The sequence below is a fragment of the Marmota marmota genome, unplaced genomic scaffold, assembly GCF_001458135.2.
Source record: "Marmota marmota marmota unplaced genomic scaffold, marMar, whole genome shotgun sequence".
NCBI lineage: Eukaryota > Metazoa > Chordata > Mammalia > Rodentia > Sciuridae > Marmota > Marmota marmota.
Window position 1 is genome coordinate 10,898,295 of NW_026000229.1, and position 19,394 is coordinate 10,917,688.

Genomic DNA, 19,394 nt, shown 5'->3' on the forward strand with positions numbered 1-19,394 from the left:
GCAGCCCCTGGCCCACCAGCCTGCAGGAGCCACAAAAGGGGAACCCCGAGGGCCCCAGAGGAGCTGCGAACTCAGGGAAGGGAGCTGGTGAGGAACTCAGTTGCCTGCTGGTGCAGAAGGTCTCCTAGCACTGCTTCACCTGGAGGGTCTGGGTTTTCTAGCAGTGAGAAGGGTGGCATTCTTTGCATCCAGGCATCTGGGTGGAGCTGCTAGGAGAAATAAGTTCTTGCACAGAGAAGATGGGGAAGAGGCTGAAGGAGCGGAGGACTATTTATTACTGGAGATAGCTGACCACATCGGGGCGGATGTACTTTCCTGCACGAGATTCCTTTAAGTACACTAAAGATCCTATCATCTCCAACTATAATAGATAGTGTCCATATGATTTAAAGAGTCCTTTATGGCACATTTTCACATTTAACTGTTATTATGAATCAAAACTAAACTCTCATGAAGCCAATCTTTGGTGCAAAATTTGCCTGCCCAGTCTTAGCACTAAAGAGAGACGTGGGGAAATATGAAGCTCAGTGTCACAAACTCCCAATTATGAATGGGGTGGGGTAGGCAGGGGATGAGGGCAGCAGGATGTGGAACACTGCATCTGAAGGTTGTGTCTCTACCAGGCTCAAAATGTGCATGTGCTCCCTCTCCTCCTGCCAATGAGGAGACAAAGCAGTTCCTTCCACTCTGCAGTGTAAGCTAAGGATGGGTAGGGGGTGCCGTTTGCAATGACTACCATCAAAGTCCATTAATATGATCAAATGTACCTTTTTCTGGGGGGCCTGGGATTGAACCAAGGGGCACTTACCCACATCCCCAGTCCTATTTATTTATTTATGGGGTGAGGGTGTGCTGGGGATTGAACTCAGTGGCCCTCAATCCCTGAGCCACATCTCCTATTTTGTATTTTATTTAGAGACAGGGTCTCACTGAGTTGCTTAGCACCTTGCTTTTGCTGAGGCTGGCTTTGAACCCACCATCCTCCTGCCTCAGCCTCCCAAGCCACTGGATTACAGGCATGTGCCACTGCCCCTGGCCTTAGTTTCTATCTTGAAACAGTGCTTCACTAAATTCCTTAGGGCCTCACTAAATCAAATATATATTTTTAAAAACTTTTTACAGAAGCTGAGAAAACCCAAACTGGGTGGTGGTAATTACTCCTAAGAGTTATTCTTCTCAGTGCTTGTAGAGATAAAGAGACTTTGGTTTCAGGAGTCCTCCTTGCAGCCTGGGGAACTGGCAGGACTCTGAAACCCTAGCATAATAATAGTGTGAAGAACTAGCCAGTACATTTCTCCCAGTAATCCCTTCTCTCTTCTCCATAATTCTTGTAAAACAACATTGAGGATTATAATGCCAGGAAAGGGAAGACCTGAAGACCATCACCAGGAAAGCAAAGGTTTCTTTAAATTTGAAACACTGGCTAGGGTCGTGGCTAGAGTGCTTGCCTAGCACACATGAGGCACTGGGTTCAAATCTCAGCATCACATAAAAATGAAATAAAGATATTGTGTCCACTTACAACAACAACAAAAAAGAAAAACTGATCCAAAGTCAAAGTCTAGGGCTGGACACAAGGCCACCTCCCTCTACATAGGAATATATAGTTCATATTACAAGCAAAGAAGGAGGCATGATGACCTGGGAATTATCCTTCTAAGCCAAAGGAAATTAAGATTTTGAGTAGAAGGCAGATTAAGGAAGAACACTGAGGGGCCTGAGGACAGAGAGACCTGCGGGCTCTGTGGAAAGCCTGAACTCGACATGGTTCAGGTCAGGAAGTGTGGTGAAGGGGCAGCTGAGAGTGAGTAAGCCACTCTGAAGGTCTTGATGATTCTGGTGAGGACACAGAGCACATGGCCCTTGGGAACTGAAAGCCAGAGGCATCAGCAGCAGTAGCAGCAAGAGTGGACAGTGAAGGTGAGAGCCCAGGCCACCCCTCAAGAGAAGGAAGAGTGGGAGGGAGAAGAAGCATCCTGAGTGAACTGCACATAAACCCTGAACTGATCATGTCCATCCTGAAGCATCTCAGTATCTCCTTCCTGGAGTTGGAGGCATTCCTGCAGCAGAGACACAGGCGCAGGGACCCATCCTGGCTATGGAAAAGTAAATTGTGCTGTGACCTGAGTTGTGGCTGTAAATTATGGACCTGATACTGGAGCACTATGAAGCTGTTCAAAAGAATGAGGCAGATGTGCATATATTGATATAAAACGGTCTCCAAAACACAGGCAAAAGGAACAAGACACAGGACACTAAGCTGAGGGCACAAGTATGCTCCCATTGTTTAAAAAAAGAAAGAAAGAAAAGAGAAAAATTGTCTGCAGTAAATGTATGTCCAGGATACATTTTTGGAACCAATAAAAATGAAACTTGGGCCAGGCATGGTGGTGCATGCCTATAATCCCAGTGACTAGGGAGGCTGAGGCAGGAGGATTGCAAGTTTAAGGCCAGCCTCAGCAATTTAGTGAGACCTTGTCTCAATTAAAAAAAAAAAATTAAAAGGACTGGGGATATAGCTAGTGATAAAGCACCCCAGTTTCAATCCCCAGTACCCACCCCCACCAAAAAAAAGAAAAAAGAAAGAAACTGAAGCACACTGTGAATATTTGTTAAAATAACACTTGTGAGAGACCAGAGCTTAATTGTTCAGTATTTCTAACTGATAGTTCAATAAAGGCTACTGCTTTGGATTAATTAGTAGAGACAAAAAGGCTCTAAGTTCCAATAAGTAAGTCGAGGCAGCCTCACACATCTGGGTGAGAAGCGAAGAAAGCTAGCAAAAGTCCGTCAGTCGCCCGTGGCCATCTAGACAGATCTAAGAGCTGACATTAAAGGGAGAAAGAATAGGAAGGGGCAGAGCTTAGGACCAGAAATGTGTGTGTTCCAAGGAGTCATAGATCTAAAGGGAGCTGGACGGGAAGGAGTTTGCAGCCTGAAACTGGAAAGAGCCTTGTTTTCCTGAGACTTGTCCTGATTCACTGTGACCACCTGCCAAAGGGAAAAAGGATATCATGGGCTAAGTTCAAAGAGCTGAGAGCAAATGGTTTCGGCTGAGTGCAGATGTCTACTTAGAAGTTCAGAAGACTGAAACTCCTGCCAGGACCGTTCTAGGCCATAAATTATCTGGTGTCTACAGAAGATAAGAGGCAAAACTCTGACCACGTAGGGAAATAAAAATTAAGATGATGAAAACAAAAACTCTCCTGGTTGACTACTGTGCCGCACATGCGGTCACATACGTTGGCCATGGGTGTGACCAGACCTGCTGCCTCTGCTCCCAAAGAGGTGGGTGACATCTGGGTTTAAAAGCCAGAGTGAAAATTAGCTGACACAGTTGCTCTGAGCCTTCAGGAAAGAAGGATCCCACGGGCTTATGCAGGGCAGGGAGGAAGGAGAGGGACGTGAAGGAAGTGATGAATTTGTTCCATTAAAGGGAAAGATATCACAGATGAATTCTGGGCTACTTCAGAAGTTGGGAGCCAAGCTACGTAGGTGAAGGAAGCAAAGAGGTGGTTTTGGTGGTTTATGACTGAGTTTAAAAGGCCCTTTTGTACCATTTGTACTCATCGTCCCAGATGTGGAGTACCTAAAATCTTAAATTCACTTACACTAACTTTGAAATTATTGTTTGCAGAATTGAAAACTTGGGAGTTAATGGGTTAAGAGACTCCATCTTCAATGACCAACCCACTGGAGTCTCAGGAGGTGAAGTTCATGGGGCTATTCCCCACTTCCCACATCACCCCCCACACACCCAGAATAAAACTGAGCAATAACCTGCAGAAAAAAAAAAAAAAACAGTATCCTGGGAGCAACGACCCCAATGGGTGACAGACTCTTACTCCCGACATGGCCATCGGGCTTCTTTTCTAGAATAGTGTTTGAAAAATCATTCAGAGTGCCCACCAGTGCTTCTGTGCTTTGGAGCGATGCTGAGGTTTTAGGGGTCTTCAGGTGCCTTATTCTGTGTGGGCCCAGAGAGGTGGAATAAGGACAAGTGAAGGGACACTGAAGGAAACCAGTTTCGGTATAACAGAAAGCAATGGTCCAACGGCTGCAGGGATGCTGTTAGTTGAGCAGGGTATTCACTGAACAAGGACACCTGGGAGTTGCAATCCAGGGTCCCCTTAGTGGAGAGATGAATGGACCAGAGAAAGAGGCACCTTTTCAGATTTGCACAAAGGTGAGAAGTGAACTAGTGGAGGGCTGAGAGGCAGGTCCAGCCAAGGCTGAGCTAACATCAGAGAGCTCAGAGCAGGCCACCCCCACCCTATGTTGTACCAGGCAGAACACCCCTAAAGGTGAGGAGGGTAAGAGGTTAACTAAGACATGGCTGGTAAGAAAGAGCCTTGGTTTTCCAGCAGGATTACTGGAAGAACAATCAAGGCTCGTAGTGGGAGAAAATGCCTTTTTAGTGAACAGCTCTGCATATTTATAGAGCTGGGGGTGGTTTGATAGTTACCACAGTTTAGTGGTTGAAGGGTTTGACAGTTGGCATGAGGTGCTTTCTGATTGGTGGGTAAGGATCATGTGAGTCAGCAGGGCTAGTCTGATTGGTGGGTAAGGATCATGTGAGCCAGCAGGGCTCACCATTGGATGGCTCTTCTTGGGGGATGGGGAAGTTAGTCTTTGGAGCCAGGGCGACTCCCAACAATTACAACCTGCACGATCCTGGGCCAGTCACTCTGCAGCTCTTCTCTCCAGCAGTTAAAGGAGGACCACCATGCCCCCCTCACCTGGCTGTTGTATAATGGGTGAAATAAACAGCTGTAGTGCCTAGCAAGGGCGGGCGTGGCCTTCAGGAGACACTCTGGAAACATGGCTATCATGAAGGCTGCACCTTTCTGAAGGTGAGAGTCGCAGAGCCTCCAGCTTGACATGTAAGGACCGCCGTGGGGGCAGACTGCCAAACATAGGGCTGAGAAGCACAGAGACAGCTTTGCATGAAATAACAGTCAATGCATTCATTTCTCCAGCATAAGTAAGAGGAGGCCTCTTGGGACTCAAAGCTATTGCTAGTATGGTTGTAATCTGAACCTGACTGGCCCTCCAGGACTACAGAGGTTTAGGGGAGACCGAATGAGATTACCTGTGGGGCACAGTGCCTGGCCAGAGCAGATGCTAAGCAAATGTGGGTTCCTAACCCTTCTCCCCTGGAGACTCTCAAACAGTGCCCCCTGCCCCAGAGGCTAAGCCTTCGCAGGTTGAAGAAAACTGAAGAACTATTTTCTGCAAGTTCTGCTAAATTCATTACACAACAGCGATAATGATTCTAACACGACTTAGGTTTGGGGGGCATCTTTTATGTGAAGGGCCCACGGAGGAAGCAATGGTATTTCTCTCCTATTCTGGATGCCTCTCCCATTCTTGAGTTTTTATACTGTTTTCTATGTACCTATATACAATATATCACTTCATCCTTTATTATAAATGTGAAATATCTCAAGCATAATAATCCTCTGCATTAGAGGAAGTTATTTAGGTGATCTGTCACCCTCAGTTAGTTGAAGGAGGGATCTGTTCTGGAGTTTAATCTACCCCAAAGCATATTTAGCATAGTGTTCTTAAATAATGTATTCAGTATTCCAGTAGCTACCACATTAAACACCCACTAAGTGCTTTACCTGTGTTCTCCCAGATAGCAAAGTAAGTCATCATTCCTATTTTATACACAAGGAAATTGACTCTAAATGACATTAAATAACCTGACCAAGGTAGCACATCTGTGTGAACAGATAGTATTGTAATATTAACAAATGTTGTTGAGCAGATGAATGCTAAGCTCTTAATGAACTCAAACAATTGCAAGATAGTACAGCATCTGAATACCAAGTTCACATTCATACAGGATTACAGAGATGGGCTATTTGGAAAGAGGATTTACTGGACTAAGGGGAAATGACTTTTTTCCCCTAAATCCAGGAAGAAAAACTTTTCAGCAGTAGGTCACAGTGAACTGTGCTCCAACCATAGAGGAAAAGGGGGAAATGTCAGCCAACTGTTGCTGGATCCATAGGGCCACAAGAGGACCAAATGTTTCCATAGGGAAAAAAATTCATGAGCAATGAAAGAAAATATTGTGTGCCTGGAGTGCAAACCATAAAGGTGGAAAGGAAAGCTCTAGAGGCAAGGCCTGGCCTGGGGCATTAGGTGGGAATGGAGTCAGGGGCCAGGAAGGGAGAATAGCTCAGTGGTTAAGTTAGGGACTTAGAGGCAGAGTCTGGTTCAAATTCCTGTTGTGCAACCTTCTAACTTGGGACCCAGGGCTCATCACTTTGTTTCTCCAAGCACAGAATTCTTCTCACATTATAAAAGGGACACTATGGATCGTTCATGCAGAAGAGTCCTATGAAGTTCAGCTCAGAGCCTCATCTGGAATGTCAGTTTCCTCTAGCTGCCCCAACAAACCCTCATAAACTTGGTGACTTACAACAACAGATATATTCTTTCACAGCTCAGGTAGCCGTGAATTTGAAATCAGTATCACTTAGCTGAAATCAAGGTGTCAAAGGGCCATGCACCCTCTGGAGGGTCTAGGGGACTATAGTCATAGGCTGCCTAACATTTCTGTGAAGGACACACACCACAGCAGTTTCCTCTACTTACATCATTGCAGCCATCTCAGTCTGTGTAAGCATGCTCCATGATGCTTGCATGGTGTGTCCCCATCACAAGGCAATGCATGACTGTATCTATTTGTCTCTTTCAGCTTCTGGTGGCTGCCAGCAATCCTTAGTTTATACCCACATTGCTGTATCTTCAAGAGCAGCATGTTCAAATCTCCCTCTAGTCAACCTTCACATTATCTCTGTGTCTGTGGTTCAAATCTCTCCTTGCTCAATTTATTTTTTTTAGATACAGTCCCAACTGTGTTGCCCAGGCTGGTCTCAAACTCATAAACTCAAGTGATTCCTCCCATCTCAAGACTTTCAAGTAGCTGGAACTACAGGTATGTGCTACCATGCGTGGCCACTCTGCCCATCTTTTATAAGGATACCCATGATTGCATTTAAGACGCACCTGAATGATCTAGGAAAATCCTCCCATCTGATAATCCTTAACTTAATCACATGGGCAAAATCCCTTTCCCCAAACAAATTAGCTTTTTTAGTTTTCAGGGATTAGAAACTGGTATCTTTGGTGGGAGCAGGACTTATTTAGCCTATTACACAGAGCAACATCAGTTGTTGTTGCCCTTGTGTTGTTAACAGAGATGAGGCAAAAGGGCTACACATACAGAAAAGGGCCTGTGGGTTGATAAGAAAGCAAGGACCTGAAAAGCTTTCCCAGGCTGTGAGCACCCTATCCTTAGAACCAATAGGGAGGCTGAGAATGATACAACTCAACCACAGCAGCTGCCCCCAGCCCTCTCTTGTGACAGTGAATACCTACATCCATGTTGTAAGCTCAGGGTGGTAAGAAGCAGATATGCTGGGGTCGGACAATTCTGCAGCCAAGTCCCACTTTGTCCTGTACCAGAGCAGGATGCCAGGACACCTTTACCTCAGTTCAGTGTCCTCCACTGTAAACTAGGTCTGGCTGAGACGAAAATAATCCATATAAATGATGTGGCCCACACCAGCTATAAAGATGACTACGACTATATCCACAATATGTGCAGGCTCCTGCAAGTGGGATGAGTAAAGGAAATGCCAGGAACTTACATTCAGGAAATTCTCCGCCCCAGCCTCATATAAAGGCAACCCAGGCTGCCACCAGGTGTGCCCTGAAGGAGAAGCCCTAGAGGAGTCCAGATGCAGAGCTCGATCCCCCTTCTGGGACACTACACACTGTAGTCCGGCTTTTTCCATTGCCCATCATATCTTTCTTCTCGAATGAGAGTTATGAATGGCTTATAGAGGGTTCAATGCAGCATTCTTACAGCGAATGTGATCTCTGTTCTGATAACTAATGAAATACTTGTGACACTTAATGAAATGCCACAAGAAATGAACAAGGACTCTTTGGAGGCTTGTCTGAGATCAGAGTAACTCAAGCTTTAAATCTGGCTCCAATCTTTCCTAACCCACAGGCAGAAATGTACATACCAGTGGGCCCACCTCTGCTGCAAACCCTCTTGCTGAAAGGGCTAAGGTTTCCGATTTAGAACCCGAAGCATATTAAAACACCATTTATCTGGTTAGCATCAAGAGGTAACTTCTTGTCAGACAATTCAAGGACTGAGTGGAATTCCTGCTTCAGAAAGGAGGGAAGCACAACTTTTCTTTGAGGAGGAAAACAAACAAACAACAACAACAAAAAAAAAAAAAAAACATGGAAGATATGCACCTTGCATTTCAAATAGATGGACCTGCTTCTCTGCTAACTACCCAGGATGGCCCTAAAGGTTTTCCAAAAAGGAAAGACGACAAGGCCAAAAATTCCCTTCTCCTTGCCATGTGGTTTCTGCCCCCCTGTATGTAACCAGACTCCCCAGGTAACCATGGAGGGTCATGAAATCAGCATGCGACCCTGTGAAGTTTAATTAACAGAAAGTTCTCCTACTCAGCTCCACGACTGGGCCCACTCAGCTCTGGGCACCCTCAGGACAGAAGTAACATATTGCTACAGAGTTATTAATGATGAAATGCAAACAGCCTCCAACAAAGTGGGCAGGAAAGGAGAAGCTGGAAAAACAAATGATTCCTACCCATAGCCAGGCACACAATTCCTGGGGGAGGGAATGGGTGGGTCAATCCTGTGATGGAGGCCTGGTCCTGTCTATCCTAATTTAAAATGAATGATCCTTTCAGGCAAAAATACACTTGTGGGCATGCACGCTAATACATACACATATTCACATGTACACGTGCACATATGCACATACCGAAAAACACGGAAAATATGGACACTCATGCGAGAAATTACAGAATTATCCTCAAAGAGTGTCTGGTCAATGATAACAAAACAACTGAGCCATGTTATTTCTGAATAATATCTTGTGTTTTTCAAAGAACTTTTACAGCTGTTACCTCATTTGACCCTCACAATAGGCCTGTGGGGTAGACAGAGGACATATAATTACCCATGTTTTATAGATTACATTAAGTGATTCCCCTAAGACATCCAGTTAGCAAATGATGGAGCTGAGACAGGAAATGTGGCCTAATGACTCCCAGCCAGGGATCAGGGATTTCTACAAGGTAAGACATGGGAATCCTTCTACTGGAAGAGGGCTGAAACCCATGGGGAGATCAGCAAAACAAACAAACAAACAAAATGTGGTCAGATGTGTGAATAACAATTTTAAATAAAATTCATGTGATGAGCTAAAAGTATGAAGAGAAGGATATAAAGAGTTGTGATATCGATGCATCTGGAGAGAAGAGAAACCAAACATTCCAGAGAGATGTTGGAAAACATGCCTGAGAGCTGTTTCTCCAGCCACTTCTCTTCCCATTATACCAATGGCAGTGGGAATGCTTAAGACAGCCACCAGCCTCAATAGCAGCATGGATAAACAGCAAGGGACCCGTGAGTAGAGACCTTAGCTTACAGTTGTGGAAACTAAGGCCCAGAGAAATGAGGTGACTTGCCCAGGATCAAAGCATTCATGAGCGTCTGGAACTGAACTCTGGACTTGAGATACAGATCTCCTTGTCCTATGCCAGCTGCCTCGGGCATCTATTATCTTTAACTTCATTATCCTCACTGTCCCTAATTAAAACCAGAAGTCCAAATAAAGACCCTTAAGAATAGGGTGGAGAATGCATGCTTTTTTCTCTTAATTTTTCTGGGAAACAGAATTGCGTAATTCCATGGACAACAACCAGGGATGATGTGAGAAAGGGACAGGAGGTCCTGGTGGCACATAAACTTCTCATTACTTGGGAATTCTTAAGACCCCAAAATACAAGTATTTTACTACTGCAGTAGGCTGATCAGGCCTCCCCCAACCCAAATATATACATCAGAATCCTTGGGACCTGTCAGTGCTGCCTTATATGGTAAAGAGACATTGCATCTATGATCAAGTTAAGAATCTTGAGACAAGTTGGTTGCCCTCAGTTATCTGAGTGGCCCAACATAATCACAAGTGTCCTTGTAAGAAGAAGGTAGGCAGATGAGAGTGAGAGGAGATGAAATGACAGAAGCAAGGGGTTGGAGTGATGGGAAGAAGGGCCACCATCCAAGGATGCTCCTAGAAGCTGAAAAAGGGAAGGAAATAGATTCTTTCCTGAAGTCCCCAAAAGGAAAGCAATCTTGCCAATACCTTGATTTTAGATTTCTGACTTCCAGAACTGTAATAGCATAAATTTGTGTTGTTTAAGCAATTAAGTTTGTGGTAAGCATTCCAGTATAGACAGGAAACTAGCACATCTATCCCAAATCTAGAGGAGCAGGCCTAGCTCCCCAGCCAATGAACGCTGGCTTCTTGAGGTTGATGGGGTGATGTGTGGCTCCAAATACTGAAAATCACAAGGACATTAAGGATAAACTTAGATGGACTATTCATGGATACATCATTTTGCTTTAATATGGAAAACAGTTGGCCATCTGTGTTTATAGGGCTTGTCTTTCTTGAAGGATTTCTAGTTCAATACCCTAAGGACTGTTAGAAAGTTCCTCCCTGGAAAGAGCCTGTGGACTTCCCCAGGCTTGCCTGCACACTCCGCCATTCTCAGCCTGTGCTCCAGCCCCGTCAGACTATTTACAATTTCCACAGCATGACGAGCTCACTCATGCCGCCAGTGCTCCACCCGGGCAGTTTGCTCCTGAGGGGAATGCCCTCTGCTCTAATCCTTCTTCTTCAAATTCGAGCTCACTTCCCTCTTCCTGTGTGAAGCCTCGTCTGCCTCCCTCTGGCCTCTTCTGCCTACCTGTCTCCTCTCCACACCCTGAGCATCCTCTTACTAGATACAGCCCTGGGCAATTTGTCTCATAAATGTCTGTTTGCTTGTCTTTCTCCTCCACTCCTCCAGCATAAGCCCCTTAGGGACAAGAAACACTTCTTGTGGCATCAAACACCTGCCATTCCCCATCTATATCAAGTCATCTCCAATCCTTCCTAATATTTCCTCCTGAAAAACACAAACTTCATGGCGCCTGGAAAATGTTAGAGTCTGTAAACAAGTCAAAATAACACCTGGCATTTTGCCAGGGGAATGTTAGAGTTCGTAAACAAGTCTGGATGGTGCCTGGCAAAATGCCAGAGGGAGTGGTTTGAGAAGTAACAAAAGCGAGCCATTAAGTGTGGAGATTCCTTATTGGTTGACTGCTGTATCGAGTTTATGTTAATTAGATAAGCTGTGTAGAATGTATAAATATCCCTCCCGTCCTACAATAAACGGCTCCCTCTCCTGCTATATCAATCTACACAAGTTGCTCGTCACCCCCCGGCTAGTTTGCTGCAGTTGGACTGTGGCACAAACTCATCTTCTACCATGAAGTTACCTCAGTCTCCCAAGAATTAGTCCCACTTTTGCTCTCAGCCCTCTGTTCATCCCGCAGGTAGAATAACTCATCACACTCCATCATGTGGGACTGTTTCCTCATCAGACATGGAGGTCCCTGAAAACCCTGCCTCCTCCCTAGGTCACTCCCTGCCAAGTCCAGCTCCACAGGAAATACGAAGGAACACAGATTGAATGGAAATTAAGACCAAATTTTTTTTAAAAAAAGCAATGCTCAGTCATCTCTATTAATTAAGCCTGAGATCCAGAGACAGCCTTAACAAGTAACTTTATGCAAAGGCTCTGCATGGCCACTTTGTAATGACTGCTAGTTGGTGTTTCCTCTGGGCTTCCCACATAGGCTTCGGAATTCATGGTAGAGTCATTTTCAGTGTTACTATACAGGGGCAAATACTGGAGGAAGGTTCATTTGACATCTCAGGTAAAGAGGTATTTATCAAACAACTTAATTAGCAAGTGTTAACTGTTAACTTTAACTTTGAAAAAGACTTTCTAGAAGGACAAATCAGAGAGTGATATGACATGGTACAGACTTGTGTTTAAATCTGACTCTCCTGAGTGCCTTCTGTGTGGTCTTTTTTTCTTTTTTCTTTTTCTTTTTTTTATTTATTTCTTACATACATGACAATAGTGGAGTGCATTACATTCATAATTATCCATTCACAGCACATTTTTTTGTAATTCTGTATATAAAGTATGTTCACACAAATTATGCCATTATACATGAGCTCTCTTTTTTTGGCACACAATTCTTAATAAACCTTTATACCACCATTTATCATATCTCTGTTTGCATATAAGGTATGTTGACACCAAATTCACATCTTCATACATGTATTTTGTATAATAATGACCATCTCCTTCCACCATCCTAGCTATTCCCCTTCTCCCTCCCTTTCCCTCCCACCCCTATTCCCTATCTAGAGGTAATCTTCCTCCCATGCTCTTCCTCCCTACCCCACTTTGAGTCATCCCCCCTTATATCAGAGAAAATATTCGGCATTTGTTTTTTGGGGGATTGGCTAACTTCACTTAGCATAATCTGCTCTAATGCCATCCATTTCCCTGCAAATGCCACAATCTAGATGTTTATGACACCCTTCACTTTGTTATCTGAAGTGGGAACAACTGGTCTACCATACAGATTGTGATCTTACAGAGATGAGATAAAAGGCTACTTGTGAAACAGCTGCAGATGAGCTTGGCAAGTGGAAGGCTGTCCTCCACCTGAGGTGCCCTACTCTGTGCTAAGCACTGTGTGAATACAGACCAATGTAATAAGGTAGAAAAAGTTAAGCAACAATGGCAGTTTACACAGCTAGCAAAGTGGCAGAGTTCAGTGGAGAATCCAAATCTATCAATTCCAGAAGCTGAACTCCAAACCATCATGCAGGTTACCGCCTCTCAGAAATTCCCAGCTCCTGGTCTCCCACGCTACAGTGAAGAACTATTTTTTCAGTCACCAATGACTGAATGCTACCAAGGAATGCTCCTGTGATATGGGTCTGTATGGCCTGGTCAAGAATGTCCCTGACCCAGCCAGGCAGCTCCCAGCAGAACTAGCTCCACTTATCTGGGTACTATGATTTTTGCAGCTGGAACCCTCAGGTCCTGGGCACCCACCTACTTTCCAGTAGGTGATAGCTATGATTTGGCAAAATCTGCTAGAGTGTGGGGAAGCAATTACTCTCTCTCTAGAAAATTACTAAATCAAAGCCATGGAGCATCCCATTCACCAGATTCCAGCTGGGTCGGCATAAGGAAGGAAGCCCACAGGCAGGGAAAGCCCTACTGTTAAACAGGCAAACAGAGTGGTGAAAAAATTACCTGAGACTCTCAAATAGGAGTGGGCACTGCTCTCCTAACCTATCCTTGCAGAAACTGAATGAAACTGGCCAACAGACATTTCCAATACATGTCTATATGGTTATGTACTTGGGCTCTGAGCAATGGGGACTCTATCTGAATGTCATTTTCACTAGATATTTTGAAAATGGGAGGAAATTCATCTTGGTTTCAACATTATCAAAGAGCAGGTCCTCCAGAGACTTGAGTAGGCATTTCTTCAAAGACAATAAAAGAATAGTCAGTTAGCATAAGGTAAATATACATTACTAACCATCAGGCAAAACAAACCAAAACTACACTGAGATGCTTCTCCACAACCATTAGGATGGCCACTAACCCCAAATCAGAAAACAGGTGTTGGTGAGGATGTAGAGAAATTGAAACTCTTGTGTATTGTTGCAAGAATAAAAAATTGATACAGTGCTATGGAATACAGTATGGCAGTTTTTCAAAAAAACTAAAATTAGAATTACTGTATGATTCAGCTAACTGACATCTGGGAATCCACCCACAAGAAATGAAAATGAGGTCTTGAAGAAACACTGGTATACCCATGTTCAAAGCAGCATTATTAATAATAGCTGAAACATGGGAGCGAGCCAGGTGCTCATCAATGAATGAATGGATAAGCAAAATGTAGTATATATATATATATATAAACAACAGTATATTATTCATCCTTAAAAAGGAAGGAACCTCTGGCGCATGCTACAACATTGATAAACCCTGAGGACATTATGGTGAATGAAACAATTCAGTTCCCAAAATGCTATATAATTCCATTCATATGAGATACTTAGAGTAGTCAAAACTGTAGAAGTAAAAAGTGAGATGGAGGTTGTGCAGGAGCTGGGGAAGAGAGAAAGCAGGAAATCATGGTTTAAAGGATGCAGAGTTTCAGTTTTAGAAGATGAAAAGATGTTTAACAAGCCACCCCACCCCACTGCAGGAGATTCTACTATGTGCTCACCAAACTTTGAAACTTCTGCTAACTGACAGTCAGTTCCCAAAGTATTTGCCATGAAAACTTGAGGTTCCAAAGAGAGACCTTCAGACCAATGATTCCCAAACTTGGCTGGACTGGAATCCTATAAATGTCTAAGGATGGCCCGCAGATTCTGAGACTGTGTTATGGAAGTCAGGATTTCTGAAAAAGGGTCCAAAGATTTTAACATCAGCCAAGGCAAAAAACTACTGTTGTGTTTGGGTCAGGATCCCAGGTTTCTACAGAAATGCCTCTGAGGCTTCTATTAGAGCAGCACAGCTTTTATTTGTGCTATAAACTCCACCTGAGACTGAATTTGCAGAAAGGATTCTCACACTTAAAGAAACAGAAAGTTTGCAAACAACTGCTGCAGTCTGCCAGTAAGAGCCCTGAGATCCCATAAACTGATTTATATTTACCTTTGTGTCTGTCCTAGGGCCTTACAACATAGTAGATGCTTAATAAATATTTGTTGGAAGGTCAAATAGTTATATTTGCTATCTGGCTCCAATTAAGTTTTCAGTTGCCTGGCTTAGCAACCTAACCATTTCTTAAACATCTAAACCCCAACAGCCTGTGCCTCAAACCTCAAACCTGAAACAGAGAGCAGAGCAGACAGCCATCCAAAGAACATGCCGGCGTTTCTCCTTGGGGTCAAATACACTGTACAAGTGCCTAATGACTGATAAATATAAGCAAATGTGATTCTCATCAGCCGGGAAGAGCATGACATTCATCGGCAGCTCAGGCCTCCCTGGTTAATATTTGGACTGTTCCATCTGAAACTGTCAAATTATAAGAGCATGATAAAAACGTGTAGGAACCTCATAGTAAACAGTAACTGGCCCTTTGTCAATAAGTTAGAAGAAAAAAAAAAGCCTGCTGCCAAAACACATGGGCCAGAATGCCTGCAGCACAGGCCTGTGGCCAACTAGAGCCTGCTCCCGGGCAGCTCTCCTAGGTTCTCAACCACAGAGGCTTTCAAAGAAGCCTCTCTCCCACCCAGGCGCCATGGACCCCAGGCCTCCACCCTCACAGCCGCCGCAGCAGGAAGCTGAGTGCTGTGGGGACCTGGGAGTCAGCCACGCCACCTTCAAATCTCAGTTCTTCCACTGGCTTTAGGATTCTAGGTGGTGATTCCACCTCCCAGGTCCCCAGATCCATCATGCTTCACATCTTCATCGGGTCCTTAGAACAAATGAGTACCTGGGTTTGAATCCTGACTTGTCACCTACTAGTGGTGTGGTCTGGGGCAAATTACTCTACTTCTTTGGGCCTCTATTTCCTTACCTAAAAATAGAATGATAGTAGTCTCTGTCTCATAGAGTTGTCAGTGTAAAGTTATAAGAACAATGCCTGGTGAGGTATAGACATTCAATAAAATTTAGTGATCATTACTCTGCAATTTTGAAATCAGGGGATTTGAAAACCAAGTTTGTGTCTCTTTTCTTTTTTAATATTTTTAAAATTTATTTATTTAATTAGTCAGTTTGGTGACAAAACTCATTGGGCAGCAAGCCTGACCTTCCCTGACCATAAATAAAGACAGTTATTTATGGGCTCTTTGTTTATCCTACTTAGGTGAACATTCATGCTTCACTGCTGAAATAAAACTGTTTGATTATGAGATACTGTCCAATACCAGAGGGAATGCCATTCATATGTGACTTATCTCTCTCAAATTTGGCTGGCTCTGAATTTTAAAATACATTGGCCATAAGCATTTCAGATAAGGGACTGAGGAGCTATGTTTTGAGAGTGTGGTTGGGATAAAGGGAGGAGCAGCCAACAAAATTTCAGAGCGCAAAGTTGAAGAACATTCCAGTTTCTATGCAGAAAGAGAGGAGGTATCTTCTCTGAACTGGTCTTTCTTCTTGCTCTCCCATGCCAGGCCACACTGTTCTTGACTCCTACCTACCTGAACTTGGTTCCTCCTTCAGAATATATCTGACGCACCTTTCTCTATGAAATGGTCCTGTCTCCAAACTTTACCAGGTCAAGTGCATGGCAGGATGAATGGAGGGTAGATGGACTGCATCTCCTTTTTAACTGCAGGTAGCCAGTAGCATATCGGCCTTCAGCACTGGGCAGCTCTCATGCAGCATCTGGCTATTGTGAGAAAAAGTAGCCAACCATGCTGATGCTCAACTGTCAGAGTAGCAAGGCAACTGGCTTGATACCTGCTCAATCCCAGACAGAAGGGCATTAATATGGCTAGATAACCAAGGCACACATTTCTTAATCATAGAGAGATAGCTTAAGCTTTTTGTTCTTGTTGTCCATGTTTACTTGTTTTTATTTTTGTTGTTGCTAATGTTTCTGTGTTTTCTCATAATCGATCAGGGACCTAGGAACTAGCATACCCCCAATATACTGTTGAGTGAATGAAAATAATCTGTAAATATATTTTGATTCATTCACTGATAAGCTCCTTTCAGTCCCTATAATTGCCAAGGGCACTGCCTGGTTTGGCATATTTATGCTTTTTAAAGTTGTACAGCTATTTTGATGCCACTATGCCATTACTAAAGTTTATATTTTATTGACTTAAAAATATTTAGGTTCCTAATTGGACACATCCTTAAAATACTATGTTCACTCAATATTTTGGAGAAACTTTCTAATGAAATTCATAGAATCCTGAAACCCACTCCAAACATTCAACTTGTCCAGGGATTGGCTCTTGGTTTAGATGCTTCTGTGCTTGTGTCATCAGCTCAAATCCACACAGCCTGGGATCAGTGATCTCTTCTCCTCTCTGCACTAGGGCAGCACTGGAACCCAGGTCTCTCTAGGCCCAGCCCAGCTACCTCCCTTTACCCTTCCATGGGGACTCCCAGCAGGAGAGGCCTCAGCACTTGAAAAGCTTGCAAAATAAATCAAAAGATATGTAGAGCCAAGAATTCCTCCCCACTGGGCAGAAACAATTGCCTTAGTTGTGCTTTCTGGGGTGCAAAGCACAAGGACAGGGACAGGAAAGTGCAGGTCCTGGTGGACACATACCTTCTTTCGGTTGTGGGTTGGTGGCCCCTGGCCTGCGGGTGCCGGCTGCCGCGCAGCACCGGCAGCACTGCGGATACCTGGCGGCCAGCATCGGGCACAGCCTGGGCGCGCAACTCCTCTCCGCTCCGGTGCAGCGGTACAGACGTGCGCACTGCGGACACGACGTGGCCTGTGTAGGTGCGAGCTGGCGCACCAGGTCGTGGGCCGCCTCGCGTGCGGTATGAGCTGGGCAGGCACGGCCGAGTCTGCTCCATCACGCCGCCGCTGCAGCTGCGTGAGCAAGCGGACCAGGGACCCCAGGCGCCCCACACACCCGGGGCGCCGCCGCTGTCCTCCAGGACGCCCTCGGCTGTCGCCGCCCGCTGAGGGACCTGCAAAGACACAGGCCCATTAGGAGACCAGAATCTACAAGGCTTTCAACAGGGCTGGTTCATCTACTAGGTAGAGGTACGCACAGATTCTGTTTTTAAAATCAGAACAAGATGAATATAATCCAGCCTCGATCTTAGTAATTTTTTGTGAATTTAGACACACAATAGAATTATCATCATCATCATCATCATCATCATCATCATCATCATCATCATTTTAATGAAGGAAAGGACCTACAAAGGCAAAGGAGCCTAGGACCCTGAAAGCATACTGCAGTTCTGGCTTTGGGTGCCATGGCCTTGGAGAGCTCCACATGGTGCCCTGGCCTCTTAACTGTGGGCTGCCCTCAGGAGTCCTCTTATGGTCTAGACTGGACTTCCCTTTAGCTGGGTAGGTGTGCCTTGTTTCTCCCTGCAGTAAAGGTAATGGATACAGCAGAGCAGAGGCCATGTTGTACAGCCAGGCTACCTGTGGTCACATCTCTGCAGCCACTTTCTAGCAGCGTGAATGGGAAGGTTCTCAGCCTCTCTGAAGTCACCGCATTGGAAGGGAGGATGGTACTGGTACCTTCCTCATAGGTTGTAAGGAGATTCAGGTTAGGTCATCGTGTTTCAGGTCACAGCAGAGCTTAACACTACATAAATGTTTGTTGGTAAACATAATGATAATTTTCTGCTTCATACAAATCAGAAGAGATTTTTAAAAATGTCAGAAAGTTTACAAGTTCTATCCAAAGTGTGATTCTACACTCTTATTCATTTAACTGTTCATTTTGCAGAGACCTACTGTGCCAGGCGCTATGGCTCCTTTGCTATGCAGATGTGCTGCAGCATCAAAGGAAAGCTCACCAGGCTCACTCAGGTAGCCTGGGCCCAGCAGGAGCAGAGCTCTATGCAGCCAGGGCACAAGGGTAGGAGGAGGCTCCTGGGAGGGCCTGGCTTTCCTGGCTAGATGTGGGCAGCAGGGGGAATGAGAAGGCCTCAGAGAGGAGCCAGGAGTGATAGTCACAGCTATGACTACTCAGGCATCTACTTGATGCCAGATTACACATGTAATCTGAATCCTCACAACAGCCCTCACCACCTTGCAGAAAGGAAACAGGTTCAGTGACATCATGTGACACCCCAGACACCTAGCTGCAGTAGCCTCTGGACTCAGATGTACCCTGCTCTCAGTGACTGCACTTTCTGGTAAGTACTTCTTGCTCTCTCCCCAACAGACAGCTGCTACTTCCCTTCTAGAGCTTTCTCCCTGCCCTCGGAACACTGAGCAACTTCATGACTTTCCTTACAATGTGGGGTTTCTGTGAACACCATGGGCTTATATCTGCAGTGCAAAAGTACCCCCAGATTACCTTGGCTTCTTCTTCTTTTTTTTTTTTCTTTTATCAATCTTGGTTTTTGACAGTACTGTTTGGCCCAAGAGCTCACAGACTTGCACAGCTGTGCTCTTCCTCTGTCCCCACAGTGGACCCCTGAGTAGCAAGACAGCCCAGGGATCATCTTTCTCTTTGTGCAGAACAAACCTGAGAAGGCTAACCTCCTTGACACCCAGGCAGACTGAGTGATGGTGCTAGGCCTATGGCTGTGACCACCTGACCAGGAACTGGCCCTGATATCTCTTACATAAGTGCCAGGAGGTGTTCACCACTGCCCTGGCTGTTACTGTGGTCACTAGAAGCCAGGGCTCAGCTCTGGCTGTGAAGCCATGACGTTTGTATAATTGATATCACCTTTGTTCCAGTGCACAGAGTGGACTCTGGATAACCT

General features: G+C 44.8%; 1 protein-coding gene across 1 annotated transcript in view; it reads right to left on the reverse strand.

Annotated features, from left to right (window-relative positions):
• Thsd4 (thrombospondin type 1 domain containing 4) overlaps positions 1 to 19,394 on the reverse strand; it is a 610,303-nt gene that overhangs the window by 487,383 nt on the left and 103,526 nt on the right. Inside the window, exon 4 of the mRNA XM_048793384.1 lies at positions 17,254 to 17,624. Within this exon, the coding sequence (XP_048649341.1) occupies positions 17,254 to 17,624 (371 nt within the window). The remainder of the gene's footprint in view (positions 1 to 17,253; positions 17,625 to 19,394) is intronic.